The sequence below is a fragment of the Eptesicus fuscus genome, chromosome 7, assembly GCF_027574615.1.
Source record: "Eptesicus fuscus isolate TK198812 chromosome 7, DD_ASM_mEF_20220401, whole genome shotgun sequence".
Lineage (NCBI taxonomy): Eukaryota > Metazoa > Chordata > Mammalia > Chiroptera > Vespertilionidae > Eptesicus > Eptesicus fuscus.
Window position 1 is genome coordinate 106,121,633 of NC_072479.1, and position 16,411 is coordinate 106,138,043.

The 16,411-nt window shown below is 64.1% G+C and overlaps 1 protein-coding gene across 2 annotated transcripts in view; it reads left to right on the forward strand.

Annotated features, from left to right (window-relative positions):
* FBLN1 (fibulin 1) overlaps positions 1–16,411 on the forward strand; it is a 71,263-nt gene that overhangs the window by 24,834 nt on the left and 30,018 nt on the right. For both annotated transcript variants that reach the window (XM_054719632.1, XM_054719633.1), the window contains exons 8-14: positions 91–228; positions 4,052–4,195; positions 5,547–5,675; positions 6,247–6,372; positions 8,853–8,972; positions 9,690–9,821; positions 11,411–11,534. In XM_054719632.1, coding sequence (XP_054575607.1) covers positions 91–228; positions 4,052–4,195; positions 5,547–5,675; positions 6,247–6,372; positions 8,853–8,972; positions 9,690–9,821; positions 11,411–11,534 — 913 coding nt within the window. The remainder of the gene's footprint in view (positions 1–90; positions 229–4,051; positions 4,196–5,546; positions 5,676–6,246; positions 6,373–8,852; positions 8,973–9,689; positions 9,822–11,410; positions 11,535–16,411) is intronic.

Below are 16,411 nucleotides of genomic sequence, written 5' to 3' on the forward strand. Positions count from 1 at the left end.
TTTTTGAAAACTTGCTTGTGATTTTAAAGTGTTGTGAGATGCTTCTGGCAGGACTCTTGCTAACCATTTCCTTTTTTTATGACGCACCAGATATTGACGAGTGTGAGAGTGGTATTCATAACTGCCTCCCCGATTTTATCTGTCAGAATACTCTGGGATCCTTCCGCTGCAGACCCAAGCTACAGTGCAAGAGCGGCTTTATACAAGATGCTCTAGGCAACTGTATTGGTAAGACTGCCGCCAGGCTGCCGGGGCCACAGGCGGGGCGAGCCACCGGCGCTGGGCCCCCGAGAATGTGGGGGCTCACGGTGGATAGAACAGAGGCCGGCCAGCTTTTTCTAGAAGGGGCCGTGTCGCAAACGTGTCCGGCGTTGCGGGCCAGACCGTCTCTGCTGCAACTGTGGGAAAGCAGCCACGCAGATGCCCACGAAGGGGCAGGGCTGTGTCCCAATAAAACTTTATTGACAAAAGCCATTGTCGGGCTGGGCTTGGCCCCAGGGCCCAAGCACTTGCGTTTTGGAGTCAGGTTTGAACTAAGGGACCTGAGGCAGTGCACTTTCCTCCTTCACCCTCCATTCCTCCTGGATTCCATGGGAGTAATCACGTCTGGCTGTGGCCTGGGGCAAGGCTCCAGCAAGGTGGCTGAAGGGTCTGGTCTGTAAAAAAACGTTCAAAAAATCATCTGTATTCGTAGTCAAATTCATAGACACAGAGTGGAAGCCGGGGGGCTGGGGGCTGGGGCGTTAGGGTGTAGGGCACGGTGTCAGCCGGAGAAAACCGCGGAGGCCGTGGGTGTGGTGGTGGCGGTCGCACAGCAGTGTGAGGTGTCTAGTGCACTGCTCTGTGCACTTACACGTGTGAAATGGTGCGTGTTGTTACGTATGTTTCACCACAAGAGAGAAAGCCCGTGCTGCTCTCAGATGAGACCTGGGGGACGTGCGAGGCGATCCGTGTGAGCTTAGAGCGAGGAGGAGGTGAGGCGAGGCCGGCCGAGATGGAGAGGCTGCAGGGGGGGAGCCCGGGGGCGGGAGCAGCTGCTGGGTCACCTGCCCAGGTGGACACCCGTTCCATCACTGTCGGCACCTGAGCCCAGCTCGGCCGCCTGCCCTTGGCCTCTGCTCCCCTATCCGAGCTGCGGACGCCGCTGGTCACAGCCCTCCTCCCGGCTGCCCCTTCCCCCTGAGCGAGGGCTGCGAGTCTGTCTCAGCTCCATCCCCCCTCCCTGATGAATCTGAGCTGATCTGTGAGGAAATGGCAGTTTGCATGGAAAAGTGTTTATCTAACCGCCTCCCCCCTCCCCCCCCCTCCCCAGATGTCAAGAGAAACCGAGCAGCAACCCCTTAGGACAGGGCCTCTCGGAACCCAACCCCAGCCTTGCTCCTAAAGCTCCCCTTTCGTCCTGGGGGGGCCTCGGCTGCTGGGGTTGGCCCCGAGCCAGCCCAGCTGTGGTCGCTGAGGGGGGCAGTGAGCAGAGGCCCCCTGCCAGGGCCGGCGGGGGCGGGAGGGCCTGCCGGGACCTGCTGCGGCTCCAGGGGCTCCAAGCAGGTGCCCAGCTGCCGGGGACGGAAACCCTGACTCCGGCAAGGCCAGCCCGAGTCCCACAAAGCAGGGCACGTTCAAGTCTCCGCTTAGCCCTGGTTTCCCTCTAGGGGTGCAGCGCTGTCCGGGGGGGGGGGGGCAGTCATGGTGCCGTCCCTCAGATGGGGCGCCCGGGCGAGGGGGCGCAGAACCTCGCAGGGCCCCAGCGCCTGTTATTCATGGGCGCAAAGCATCCCCCCGGTCAGCCCTCAGCCCTGGCACGTCCTAGCCCCCAGGTCAGGATTTGGTTTAAATGATGGTTTTTATGGTGAAAGCCGTGTGCACTCTTCCTGACCAAGAAGCAAACCCCGCCCAGTGCAGGAAGTTTTCATAGGACGGGCCTCGCCGCTGCGCCTGCTCCCCCGTTAGCAGGCCGGGCGTCCTCCTGTGTCCGTGCCTTCAGTCTCCCTCAGAAGGGACTGAAGCGTCCAGAAGCGTCCTTCTCGAGGGGAGAGCGCAGCCGAGGCTCGGAGGCCCTGCGCCTCCTGCTTGCACACCTCCGCCCACGGCGCGCTCACTCTCCGCCCCGCCGGTGCGGTCAGTGGTGGGAGCACTGACCTCTCGTGTACCCACAATGCATCTTGGGAGCCCATGGGCCGCCCTCCGGCCACACAGCCCCCAGCGGCCGCTGCGGAGCTCGGCCCGCGGGCCAGGGCACAGGGCGACAGGCCCTGGAGAGCAGGGGCCCCTTTCCCTAGCAGAGCGCAGAGCGTTCTGGGACCGTGAGGCTGGGCCCCCAGGGCCTTGAGACCCACGTCTCTGTGGGGTCTCCTTTCCTTCCCGTCCCTCCACGCGCTCACCGTCCGTCTTTCTGCTCAGCGAGGCCGAGGGAAGGGGCCGGGGCAGGCGGGTCTCCGACGGTCCCGGGTCCCGGGCGGGGGGCAGTGAAGGGCTCCAAGGTCATGGGGTTACACAGAGTGAACGGGCCCTTTACATTCGGGGCCCTGGGCCTCCCGGGCGAGGGAGAGGTTGGGCAGCACATTCCCAAACTGCTCAGGCGTTTTCCACGTGTTTGGTCTTTGTTCGCTCACTCTCCCACTCACTCAGGGGCCGCCTGGTCCTCTGTCATGGAGCTCGCAGGCTGGGACCCCCTCTCTGGAGCACACGACGTCGCTAGGGGCACCCGGGTTCCGTGGCACGGAGTTTGGGAACTGTAGGTCTTGCTGGAGAGCACAGGGCTTAGCGGGGAGGGAGCGCTGCCATTGCTACACGTGCACTCATCCTTGCCACGGGCGGAGGCCCCCGCTTCTCCGTGGAGGACTCGATGGTGGGCGTCAGCCTCGCCGCCTCGGGGGCTCGGCAGCCGCCTCCAGGGCAGAGGAAGGCCGGACGTGTCCAGTGCGTCTCACTTACTAGCGGGTGGGAGGTGAGAGCCCGCCCCAGACTCCGCGCCGGCTCCAGCCTCGAGCTGGGAGCTTCCTGTTTATGCAGCGCAGACAAGAGCCAGCCCTGCCTGGGCGGGCGGCTGTGTGGCCGCGGGCGGGGGACGGGCGGGCTCCGGGCAGGCTGCCCCGGGGAGGCTGCCAGTGGGCGAGCAGCCGGCCGATCTGTCTGAGGAGGGTGGGCATGGCTGGGGCTGATCCCTCTCTTTGCCTTCAGCCTGGGGGCCCTCGACTGTCCTCGCACGCCTGTGGGTGCTTTGTGAGTGTCTGCCTGACACTTACAAATGGAGGTCCTCTGAGAAGACCCCCAGTGGGACGCCCCGTCGGTGGGTCTGGCACCGATTAGAGCGTGAGGAGTGAGCGCGCGTGGAGCGCGGCGCTCCTTGTTGGTTTACTGGTGCATCTTTGCCGGTGTGGGTTCATCCCAGGCGAACAGCCCAGGTCCCTGGGGGGGGGGGGGGCGTGCTCAGCCAGGGAGGGAGTCCGCGCAGGCCCCGAGGGCCCAGGTGGGGGCGGGCAGGAAGTGTCTCCTTCAAGGTGGCACCAAGCTGGGCAGACGAGGGAGGTGGCTTCCTAGACGGGGACGTGTGCATAAAGGCCCAGAGGTGGGGCCCGCGTGGGAGGCGGGGGGCCAGGCCGGTCACCGGAGAGCACAGAGCCTCCCCAGGGCCAGGGCGCTGGTGCCGAGGGGCCGGCCACCCGTCTCCCTTAGCCCGCGCCCTCTCGGGGTGGGGGGTGCCGGTACACCCGTGGAGGGGGACACGGGTGGCACCCAGATGGCCAGGCCCACCGGCGGGACTCAGAGGGGCCCTGCTGTGGAGGGGCTGGGAGCCAGGCGGCAGCTGTGGACTCAGCGCTGAGGAGATGAGGTGTCGGAGATTTGGGGGCTAAGACGGGCCGGGGTGTGTCAGGTGGTGTGTGCTGGCGAGATCCGGGGCCCGCGGAGGCCGCTGCGTGTGCAGGCGCAGGCGTCGTCGCACCTCTGTTTGTGGTTTTGCAAAGGGGAGGGGAGAAGGGTTCCGTTGGCAGCCCGGTTGTTGGTTTCGGGGAGCGCTCGGGTCTCACCACGGCGTCTCTGTCTTTCCCTGCAGATATCAATGAGTGTTTGAGTGTCAGCCCCACGTGCCCCGTCGGGCACACGTGCATCAACACGGAGGGCTCCTACACGTGCCAGAAGAACGTGCCCACCTGCGGCCGTGGCTACCACCTCAACGAGGAGGGCACCCGCTGCGTCGGTTGGTATTAAAAAGAAAGCCAGTCGGAGCGGACTTTGCTCCTGCTCCCAGCTCGGCCTTCCTCCTCTGGAAGGGGAGATGGGTCCCCAGAGGGCAGCCATTGCCTGGCCTCGGGCCCTTGCTGATCTCAGGCCCAGGCCCGGGGCGCGGCCTGGACGCGGCAGTAGCATGCCCGCCGCCCACGCTCCAGCTCCGTCCCTCGCTCCCTGCCCCTCCGTGCTCCGCCCCCAGCGGTGACAGAGCACAGGTGCTGCTTGCAGCTCCGTCCTCCCGAGCGGCCCCCACCTCACACACCGGCCAGTCCGGGCAGTGGGTCCCGCTGCTCCCCGAACAAGCCTGCCTTCCCTCTCTCATTGCTCCCTCTGCCCACCTGCCCACCGCGTCCTGGAGCCGCAGCCCAGACCTGCGGGCCGACGGGGCCTTCCTCCCCGTCACCCCGAGCACTCCCTCAGCGTCTCCCCGTCAGCGGGCACTGCCCGCCATAACGAAGGTCATTGTGACCCGAGTCCCTGCGGGTAGGGGCAGCTGTGTCCCCAGCCTGGGCCCCGCACAGTAGGTGCTCCGGGAAGTCTTGTTGGAGAAAGAGATGCTGCTTTGCTTTGTCATGTACCTTTCAGTTGTCTCATTCCCTCTGATCATCCTGGGAGCACGCACACACACACACACACATACACATACACACACACAAACACACTCTCTCACACACACACAATCTCTCTCTCACACACACAAACACACATATACACATACACATACACACAAACACACTCACACACACACAATCTCTCACACACACAAACACACACACACAAACATACACACACTCTCACACACACAAACACACACAAACATACACTCTCACACATACTCACGCAAATACAAACATACTCTCATATACACATAGACAAACATACACTCTCACATACATACATATTCTCACACACATACTCTCACACACACACATACTCTCATACACACACACATGCTCTCACACACACTCTCATACCCTCACACTCACACACACACACACACACTCACACTGTCTCACACACACACACACGCACACACACACACACTCACACACACACACACTCACACTGTCTCACACACTCACACACACACGCACACACTCACACTGTCTCACACACTCACACTGTCTCACACACACACACACTCACTCACACTGTCTCACACACACACACGCACACACACACACTGTCTCACACACACACACTCACACACACACACACACGCACACACACTCACTCGCACACACTCACACACACTCACACACACGCACACACTCACACACACACTCTGAAGGTGTTCAACGTGTCTTTCTCTTTGCAAGACGTGGATGAGTGCGCGCCGCCCTCGGAGCCCTGCGGGCCAGGCCACCTCTGCGTGAACTCCCCCGGAAGCTTCCGCTGCGAGTGCAAGGCCGGCTTCTATTTCGACGGCATCAGCAGGACGTGTGTGGGTGCGTGGGGTCCCGGCCAGATGGCACCAACAGAACCCGCCCGTGCTTCCCAGTGACCACGGTCTGCTCCTCAGAGCAAGGCCCCGAGTCCGGAGACCCCTCCGGTTCCGGCTCTGCAGCCCCCTGCCCCCGCCTGAGCCGGTCTCCCTCACCCCGGGTGCCCCCCTCACCTCAGACCTCCGAGTGTCTGTGAGGCTCCGGCCCCTGGAAAATGCCCCAAACACCGGTGATTTCCCAGAGATTCACTCCGGATGCAGAGCGCAGGCCCCGAGCTGTGTGCGCAGCCAGGGCAGCGAGAACAGACAGCATGGCCATGGCCTCCAGGAGCAGGGACACCCCCAGGGACCCTTGGTCAGAGCCCCTGGACCCGCCCTCGGGGCTCTGGGGTAGAGAACTCGGGTGGGCACCCCCCCAGAGGCCTTGTCGTGGAAGGAGGGGGGGGCAGTGGGGGGCAGGCCCCCGTGTGCCGACCTGCCCTGTTCTGGGGACAAGTCGCGTTGCCTCCCTCTGAGAAAGAGCTGAAGGGCCCGGAGGGGAGGCCGCGCCCTAAGCCCCGCCCGCCGCCTTGCAGACATCAACGAGTGCCGGCGCTACTCGGGGCGCCTGTGCAGCCACAAGTGCGAGAACACGCTGGGCTCCTTCCACTGCAGCTGCTCCGCGGGCTTCCGGCTGGCGCCCGACGGCCGCTCCTGCGAAGGTGAGGCCCGGGCCCGGCGCCCGGGGGGGCTGACCCACGTCCCTGCCCAAGCCCGTAGGCGATGGCATGTGAGCGGGGGCAGCGCCTGGGGAAAGGCTGCTTGTCAGAGGCGCTGCCCGCGTCTCCCTGCGTCCCGGGGGCCGGGCACGCCTGCCTGCCCAGGCCGCGCACCTGGGTACCCGGCGGAGATGCGGGGAGAGGGTGGGGTCAGCGTGTGGGGTCGGTCAGTTGTTCACGTGACCTTGGGGAGTGGCTGACCTCGCCTGCCTCGGTAGCCTCGTGGGGGAAGTGGGGTTGATGCGACAAAGAGAGACAAAGGCTGGTCGGATTTTACGTAGACCCTGTGGCAGGGGAGAGACCTTGGTGGCCGCTGGTCTCAACGCCACCAAAACAGAAGGGGGGCTTTGAAATGCCGGGTGTGCTCGGGAGAGCGCTGAGGGGGTGGGGGTCCGGCCGTGAGGCTGGCGTGTCTGGCCGGCTCCTCTCCCGCAGCCGGGCTGGGCGCGTGTCAGACACGTGGCCCCGTCCCTGGGGACATTCCCGGGCTGCAGGAGGTGCATCTCAAAGGGACAGAGAGCACCCATGTCTGTAGTTTCTAAGAAACGGGCGCGAGGGCCGCAGCCGGGCGCTGGCGGAACGCAGTGGGTTCTCTGCGCTGTCGAATGTTCCCGGCAGGCGTTTTAGGGGGAAGCCGGGGCCCTCGTCCTCGGAGGACCAGTGGAGGGCATGCCGCATGCTGAGGGCTCAGGTCTCTGAGTGTGCGGGCGGGGCGGGCCGGGCTCCTGGTGCCGAGAGCCTGGGTTCTCGGGTAACACTGACCCTGATGGTGGCGATGTGATCCGTGTGTGCAGCACAGGGTTTGGACATGCGGGGCCTCAGTGGATGTCTCGCCTTCTCTGGGGTCAGGTTCTGAGGTCAGCAGAGTGGAGACCTGTGGGAGCCCGGACGATCCCCCACGTTGCCAGTCAAGCCCTGTTCTGTGCAGGGCAGTGCCCGGCCGTGGGGCAGCCGGACGCCGAGGCGGCAGGCCCCGGATCCTGGAATAAGAGGAGGTGGTCAGTGAGTCCGTCTGCCAGGCTGTGCTCCAGCGCACGTCCTTCTCAGACCGGAGGCCGATGGGGCGACGTGCGCCTGGCGCCTGCGCTTCCCCGAGACCCTGGGATTTGTCCCCAAGAACCAGGCCCAGCTCGTGTCTGTTGGACGGAACCAGCTTCCCACAGGGTCCTTCGGGCCTGGGCTTAAATCCCCGCTCTGCCCTGCTGGTGGCCTCGAAGGAGTAACTCGGCATTTCTAGGCCTCAGTGTTCTGGTCCATACAATGGGGATGTTAGGGCCCACCCTGTAGGGGTGGTGAGGCTGAGACGAGAGGAAGCAGATGAAAAGCTCTCACACGGCTGGTGTGAAGTGGGGCGCTGGCAACATGGCGACGGCTCGTATCGTCATTACTATGGATCAAGGCTTGTGCCGCCCCTGGTCCCCCTAAGTGACTGGAGAGCAGACACTCATATCTGTGTCAGTGGGGAATGCTGTGGACACAAAACCAGGGCCCGGCCAACCTTGCATGTTATCCCACTGGGCCTTTACAAAGGCCTCCCAGAGTGTGTCGTTAGAACATGTTCCTGCCTTCAGGGCATGTCGCCAGGATGTGACGGAGCCACGCTGGGCAGGGGCAGGTGGGCAGGTGGGCAGGTGGGCAGGTGCAGCCAGGCTGGGGGTGGGGGCTGCAGGGATGAAACATGGGGTGGGGGTTGAGGGAGCAGCTAATGGACGTTCTCAGCGCTCGGCCCCCCTGCCCTGCTAAGAATTAGCAGAAACTCAATGTGAGAAGAGACTTGTGGGTAGAGGTTGGCCAGCTTTTCTTTCTAAAAGCCACTTAGTCAGTGTTTTAGGCTTTACTAGCCAAAGTCCTGTTGGAACTATTCAACTCTACCATTATAGGGGATAAGAGCCTTAGACCGCAGTAAATGAATGCATGTGGCTGTGTGCCAATAAAACTTTATTTGCAAAAACAAGTTGGGAGCCAGATGTATGCTGATCCCTGCTCTAAGCAAAGGGAATAGGTGAGCGAGAGCCCAGAGTTGCTGAGTGGCCCGGGGAGTTCCGAGCGTTGGCGTACTGGGTGTTGGCGTACCGGGCGTTGGCGTACCGGGTGTTGGTGTACCGACAGGGTCATGCAGGCCCTCGGTGCAGGGGACCTTGTCTGGGAAGCGCAGCGGGAGGACATGATCACATTCCACGAGAGCGAGAAGGACTCGGGTGCCAGGCGGCGGCAGGATGGAAGGAGCTGAGGCCAGCGGCTGTGACTGCCGCCCGACGGAGAGGGTGCAGCTGGGAGCAGGCCGTGGCGGGGATGGGTTCCAGCCCTCTGTCTTTCTGGGGACCCCAGGCGGCCCCAGCCCCGAACTCGAGGACCTCCGGCTCCCCGCCTGTGTTCAGGGGCGCGGGCCATGGCTCTGAGGTGACCCGGGCACCCTCTTTCAGACGTGAACGAATGCACCAGCAGCCCCTGCAGCCAGGAGTGCGCCAACGTCTACGGCTCCTTCCAGTGCTACTGCCGCCGCGGCTTCCAGCTCAGCGACGCGGACGGGGTCACCTGCGAGGGTGAGGCTGCTCCCTGCGCCCTGCGGGCGGGCCGCGGGCTGTCCCTCTGGCGGAGGTGACGGGGTGTCCTTGACCCGCCCTGAGAGTGAGGTTTGGAAAGAAGCGAAGCCACTCGCCATGTCTGTCGTTAATAAACACATAACGGTGGTGATCACCGTGTGTGCCGGGACCCCCAGGGGTGAGGAGGGGGCTCGGGGCCACCCACACCCCTGACTTTTGAGGCCCCCTCACTGGCTTGGGCCCTCCTCCCCAGCATGGGGTGCACCCCACACTCTCCAGGGAGTCGGAGGATGAGCCCCGGTGACGAGTCAGAAGCGCTTCCTGCAGCGCCTGGCACGGCGAGGGCTTGAGCCGCCGCCGGGCTTGTGGCCGTTCCGGGAGGGTCTTCACCGGCACGTCCATAGTGATGAGCACCAGGGCCCCTGCCAGCTGCAGGCTCCTGCCCGGTGCCAGGGCTCCGGACCCGGGTCCTTCTGAAGCCCTGCCTGTCCCGTCTGCTCGGCCCCCATCCCACCTCCTTCCCCACACGAGCTTGCTGTGTGGCCCAAGGCTAGTTCCTTCCCCTCTCTGGGCCTGTTTCCCCTTCCCCCGCACTTGGAGGGCTCCCGTGTCCAGCTGGCCCTGTGCGGCTGCCCTCCCCGGCCCCGGCCTGGCCCCCCGGGGACACGCGGCCCGGCCTGGGCCCCACGGCGCTGAGGGTGGGCCTTGCTGTTGCAGACATCGACGAGTGCGCCCTGCCCACTGGCGGCCACATCTGCTCCTACCGCTGCATCAACTTCCCCGGGAGCTTCCAGTGCAGCTGCCCCCCGACGGGGTACCGGCTGGCCCCCAACGGACGCAACTGCCAGGGTGAGCGAGCGGGGCTCCGCGGGCACAGGCCACGCTTGGGGCTCTGGTGTTGGGCTGCCCCGGCCACACCACCGGCGGGGTGCATTCAGGAAGGGGAGGGGAGGCCTCCACCGGTACCCTGGTCTCCCTCACCTGCCCCCACCCCCAGCACCCCTGTCCACAGAGGGTTCTGAGCACTCCACCCTGCCCTCGGCCGCCCGGGGCCGGACCAGGGGCTGGCGGCCTTTACGCAGAGGCCCGCCAGGGAGGAAATGGGAAGTCCTCACCGAGGACTGGGTTCCACAGCACAGTGCCGTTTGTGGAGCTCACACTCAGTCATTTGACAAACCCTTGCCGGGGCCAGACCTTGGTAGGCATTAAGGGCAAACAGTGAGCAGAGGGTGGAGCTAAGGTGCTGGGGGTTGGCTCTGGCCTGGACTAATTGAGGGGACCCTGGGCTCCCACACGTGATGCGCTCCCGGGGTCAGCCTGCGGCCTGTGCCCGTCCTTTCGGTAACGGGGTGCTGAGTAGATCTTTGTGAGCGAGTGGCCTGCAGGGGTTACCGCCTCACCTCCGGGATCGGCCCCGAGGCTGAATCTAGAGGTCAGGTCTGTCCAGCCCCTTCCGCCTGAGCCCCCACATGGGGCTGGCGACCCCGAGGCTCCGGAGGCCCCGGTTCTGCAGATGTCATGTCTGGTTTTGAAGAAGGTGACTCTGACTTCAGGCAGCAGCTGGGCGTGTCCTGGGAGGCCCTTCAGCTGGTCCGGGCTGTTCTCACATTTCTGAGGGCCTCATCACAGCCCCGGGGTCCTGCCAGATGCAGCAAACACAGCAAACACGCATTCCTGAGCCTCGCCTGCCCGGGCCTGTGAGATTAGCAGTATCACTTTCTCCGCTGAGGTCAGGCGTTCGGCCCCCTTAAGAGATGCCTCCTGGCTCGGTGATGTCCCCGGGGCCCCACCATTTGGCTGCTCCAGAGAGTTGTGGGAAGGGGGAAGGCTCCCCATGTCCAGCCCAGACATCGCGGACCCTGGACACTGGGCACAACGTAGTAGAATCGCACTGGGCCTCGGTTTCCTCATCTAACCCGGGGCTCGTAGCTTCCGCTGTTTCCTCGCTGGGGAGTTCTGAGTCACGTAAGGTGAGGGTGAGGAGCCTCGGGAGCTGCGGAGAGGCGCGGCTGGTCAGAGCATGGACCCTGGCGCCAGCCTGCCCGGCTTCAAAGCTCGACTCCGCCACTTACAGGATGTTTGACCTTGGGCCGGCCCCCGCCCACCCCCCAAATGAGAGTAGCAGTCCTTGCCTCAGTGAATTGTTAGGAGAATTAAGAGAACTCGATGAAGCATTTCCAGGGCCATCAGAATGTTGGCTATGATCATTGTTATGCTCATTCCAGGGATTGTGAATAATCAGTGAACACGCTATAGATTAAACGTGCTATAAGTAAAAGAGCCGGCACAGGGCGCTGCTCCAGAGAGCAGTCACCGGAGGGCAAGGGTGGCCCGATCCCCACCCCGACCCTGGCTGGTGGGAGGCCCCAGCGCCCGTCTGTGGGTGGGGACTGCTCGGGTGGCCTTGGCCTTCACTGTGCTGCCTTGGCCTCTTGCAGACATTGACGAGTGTGTGACCGGCATACACAACTGCTCCATCAACGAGACCTGCTTCAACATCCAGGGCAGCTTCCGCTGTCTGGCCTTCGAGTGTCCGGAGAATTACCGTCGCTCCGCGGACACGTAAGTCCCTCGGCCATCCGTTGTCTGTCTGTGTCGGCCTTCCTGGGGGTCCGCCTCCCAGCCTGGGCCGGTGGTTAATGAGCTGTGCCCTCCCGCAGGGGTCTCGGGAAACTCAGGACCCCAGATTCTCAGGCCCGTGAGACTGGTCACAGAGACCAAGGCCCCCCGGGAGCTGGAGGTCGGCGGGCCTGCTCTCCCGGCAGCCTGTGCGTGGAGCCAGGCAGACCAGCCCTCTTGGTCCCCAGTGGGAAACTTGGTCTGGGGACAGCTCTCTGGGCCTCAGTTTCCTCGTCTGTGAGACACAGATGTCAGAATGCTCTGAGTCAGATGAAGGTGGCGATGACGCCGGGTGGGCCCACATGACGGGTTGGGGCGGCATTATTAGGAGAATTCGTCTGACAGCAGACTGTGTTCAGCCCAGTGACGGTGGGAATCGTGTGGAAGATTCTGTGGCCGTATGTCATCGTGAGCTCACTCATCCCAGGCCCCTGGCTGCCTGCAGAATGTCAGGGATCCCCCTTCCTCAGGGAGCAGTGAGGTCCCGGGGTCTCCTCGCACACCACCCACCTGATTTTATTTAGTCTCGGTCAGCACCCCGGTCAGTTGTTTCAGGAAAAGCTCCACGGTGGGAGACAATCTCAGGAATGTGCAGACGTGAGCCGTCCTCCAGCCTCTGGACATGGCTCCCAGCCAGCACCCAAGCAGGCTGACTGTGCGCTTGGCCCCTTGACCTTGAGCCCGCTCCTCCCGCTGGAGGATCACGGCCTTCTTAGATGGTGCTCCAGGCCCCAGCACCCACTTGCTCAGCCCCAGGGCCCTGGCTCCTGGTTCTGGCCCTGCCTCCAGCGTGTTGAAATCCTGAGCAGGTTCCAGCCAGACTCAGACAGCCCAGTCCCCCGGCAGCCGCGCCCTCCCCCAAGTCTGCTCTGTGCCCGGCGTGTTTTGTCTGCTTGGAACCCGGGCTGGTCGGGAAAGCGCTCCAGCTCTGGGCTGGCGAGTGTGCAGCCTTCCAAAGAGGCTGTGGTTACGCAATGGCCAGCGGGCGGCGGGGGCCTCCTCCGGGTCAGGAAGCCCGTGTCCTTAATGGAGGCTGTGCTGCCCTGTGTCATTGTAAGTCCCCTCTCCCACGGCTCCGTCCGCCTCTGCTGTTTGCCGCCGGCCTCTAACGCACAGCCAGGAAAGTAAAAGGCAGGAGGCTGCCCTGTGCGGGTCTTCACGCCTCCTGAGCCGCGGCTGGGTGGGTTGGCATGGCGCGCCGAGGTTGTGTGTGAAGTCTGCAGACCTCCCCTCAGCTGCTGTGTGCTCCCCAAGCCCTCGCCACCCTCAGTGCAGGAGGAACTTTCTGACTTGCTTGGGGACCACTCACCGCAGGCCTACTGTGTGCAGGCACCTGGGCTGAGAGGCCCCCAGCCCCTGCCCACTAGCAGCACCGCAAAACCAGCGCTGGCCAGAGTTCAGGAATGCTGAGGCCACGGAGGGCCCCACAGCTGGGGTGGCGGCAGGGGGCGCTTGGCTTAGGCAGTGCTTCAATGAAGCAGGAAGAACTGAGTCAGGCAGAGAGGGAGGGGGTGGAGGGCACGGCCACCGTGGGGTGTGGACACCCATTAAACAGAGAAGGAAGGAGCTCCCAGCAATGAACTGGGGTGTTCAGTGTTCATAACGGCTGATGCCCGAAGGCCTGGTCTGTCCCCACCTCATGGATTCATCGCTTGCTCCCTGGGCTGGTAAAGGGGGGGGGCGGGGGGATTGTCATTCTTCACAAATAAGGGCAGGATGTGGGCCGCACCCACTGTAAAGGCCAAAGGGGCAGCAGGCGGCTCCGGTGGCCCCTCCAGGGAAGGTGGCTGCTGTATAAACGCCCATTGCTGCTCACTGGTGCCACCCAGCGGCTCAGGCGGAGAAGGGAGCTGAGACCTGAGCTGAGGAGGCCGGGGGAGGCCCGTGACTGTTCTCACCGCCTGGGATGCTGATACGGCTTTGTAGTCAGGCAGGTCCCCTCGTGTCCTCCATGTCCTCAGTGGCACAGGGAGTGGGGACGTCCCCCTTCTGGGCTCCTGTAGGATGACCTGTGACTGTGGGGCAAAGCCCACTCCATACAGCTCGCTCCAGTTCACCTCTTGCGGGGTGTGGGTGGGCACCCCAAGACCTGTTTTACTGCCAGTCCGTGGCTCTCCTGTTCCTCAGTGCCGTGGCCTCGGGGCCGTCTCTCGGCCACCCAGGGGCCCTTGCTGCATCTGTCATTTCTGCTTGGCAAGGCCTTGGGGCCTAGTGAGCACCGGCAGGGACGAGCCCAGGCCCCAGCCCGGTGCAGCGCGGTCAGAGCCTGTCCCCATCCTGTCACCCCGCCGCGGTTTCCTTCGGGCCCAGCGTCAATGCGGAGGCTCTGCGGCCTCCCGCAGCCTCGCTCCGGGGCAGGCCGTGAGGTCGCTGGGCTCCTCGGCCCTCCGATGGGAAGACGGGGCGTGGCTCCTGCAGGGCCACCCGGTCACGGGGCGCCGCTGCTGCTCCCGGGAATCTGTCCGGTTACAGTTTTCTCCTGTCTGGGCCCCTCTTGAGGAGTCACTGACCAGCCTGGGGTCCCAGCCGAGGGCTGCCCGGTGCGGTAGGGGACTTCCTTGGGGGCCACGGGAGCACTGATCCCGTAGTGGGCGCACTGTGACAAGTCACTGGCCAGTGACGTCCGTGGAATTTTCCGTTTCACAGCCCACGTTCTTCCTCCTCACAAACCCTCTTAAAGAACCGGCTCCGTGACCTTGAGGACGCGGTTTGTATTCGAGCCGTACTCGGAAGGCCCGGGGGCAGCCCGTCTGTGGTTACCTTTCAGCGAGAGCGGCTTGTTCAGGGCCCCGGACGGGCAAGGTCGAAGCTTCCCTCGCTCTCGCTGGGCCTCAGCCTTCCGCTCTCCACGCAGCCTCCCGGGCAGTGTCCCGGTGTCCCGGTGACCGAGGCAGTAACTGGCGCGCGGCCCAGCAGGCTGGCCACAGGCCACAGGCCACAGGGCAGGGCCTCGCGGACCGAGCAGGCTGTTCACATCCTGACCGCACGACCCCTCCTGCCCGCGTGAGGGTGTCCCCGGGCCCGGAGCCTGGGGTGGAACCGGACACCCTCTCTCCTCAGCGGAGCCGGCTCCTGAGACTCCCGGTCTCGGAAGCCAGAGCGGGCTGGGCAGCCTTGGTCGGCACGGCTCTTGGCCTGAGGGTGCAGCTGCCGGCGGACGGGGGTGAGGCCCTGCGCGGGCGGCTCCTGGGGCTTGTCTCCAGGAGCCGGAAAGTCAGGGGCAGCGGCAAGCGTCACACAGCCCGGGGTGGCCAGAATGGCCCTGTGTCCCGGGAGAAGGACCGGGTCTTGAGGACCTTTTTTCTCTGGTATGTGGTGGCTTTCAAAATTACTTTTTCATGGAATTTGGGGTGTTGTGACTGAAAAGTTGGGGCACATTTTTCTCGCGTGCACAATGAGGTGGAAACCAAGGCGCGGGGACCAGGCGCCGGCTCCCCTCTGCTCCGTGATGGGGTGTGACAGACCCGCCTCAGTCTGGACCCACGAAGACCGTGCCTTCGCCCGCCTGCGGGAGGTTTGCCAGAAGCAGCCACCAGGTGTGCCGGGCGGTTCGGCACATTCAGGCACCGCTCCATAGGACGGTGATGTTGGAACCGATCGGGAACACGGGGCCATGCTGATCGGTGCACATTTCCTCACCACACGGGAGGTGCCGAGCCCATGCTGGGTGCGGGAACAGAGCCAGAGCGCCCGGCCACGCCCTTGGCAGAGAGTGGCCTAGGAGTGAGGCCGAGAAGTGCCCAGTGCCAGGAGGCGGGGGCTCTGTGACTGACTCTGTGGGGCTGGGACTGTGGGGAGCGGTGAGCAGGAAGGCATGTCTGGCTGGCTGTGTGTGATGGCTGCGGGAGCTTTACCAGGACGTCACGCACACCCCTCCCTGTTGCCCGCCATCCACACGTGCTGGGTCAGTGTTTCCAAATCAAAGGCCTGTCCTTGGAGAGGGGACCGGCCACAGAGGTGGGAAAGCTTAACCACAGGAAGGAGACCAGCGCCACCTGCTGGCCAGGCCCACGGCTCCTTTCTAAAGCAGCCGCTCCTGCCCTTGTGTGCGTGCCTGCTGGTGCGCGCGCGTGTGTGCATGCGTGCCTGCATGTGCATGTGTATGTGTGTGCGTGTATGTGTGTGTGAGAGAGAGAGAGAGAGAGAGAGAATGTAAAGTCTTTGAACTGGGACAGGCTGACCCCTAAGCCACTGACTGTGGCTGGAGTCACGCACGCGCTGAGCTTGTCTCCGTCAGTAGCGGGAGGAGAGGATGCGGCAGGGAGGGGAGCTGGTGGGATGCACGGCATGAACCGCACCGCCCTTGGCCGCCCAGGTCGCCTGGAGCGCTCCCCTCAGCCTGGGCTTGGCTGTCTCTGAGGCTGGGCTGGCCGCGGCCCCCGCCACCTCTTCTGCTGCTTCTCCCTCTGCTCCGGGCTCCCTCCCGGCGTGGCTCGCTCCTCAGGGTGCCCGATCCTCACGTGCCTGCAGCGCCTGAGCCCCCCGCAGGGCCGGCCTCCTAGACTCCGGCCGGTCAGGGGAGAGGGCTGCCATCGGTCCTGAGAGGCTGAGCTGAGCGGTGAAAGGAGGCCACGCTCACTCTCCACGCGAGTGCACAATAAGCCCACGTCACCCGGCACGAGGGTGGAAACGTCCCAGGCAGGTGGGGGACGTGATGGCAGATGAGGGCGGTAGATGCTCCGACCGGAGAAGTTAAACCGTCCACGTGGCGGGACTTGCTGGCAGGTCGGCCAAGGCCTCGGGGCTCCACCTCCACTCTGGTTCCTGAGGCAGCTGTCTCCCCAGTACGATGGGCCTGAAGGCAGGTGGCAGAAGATAGC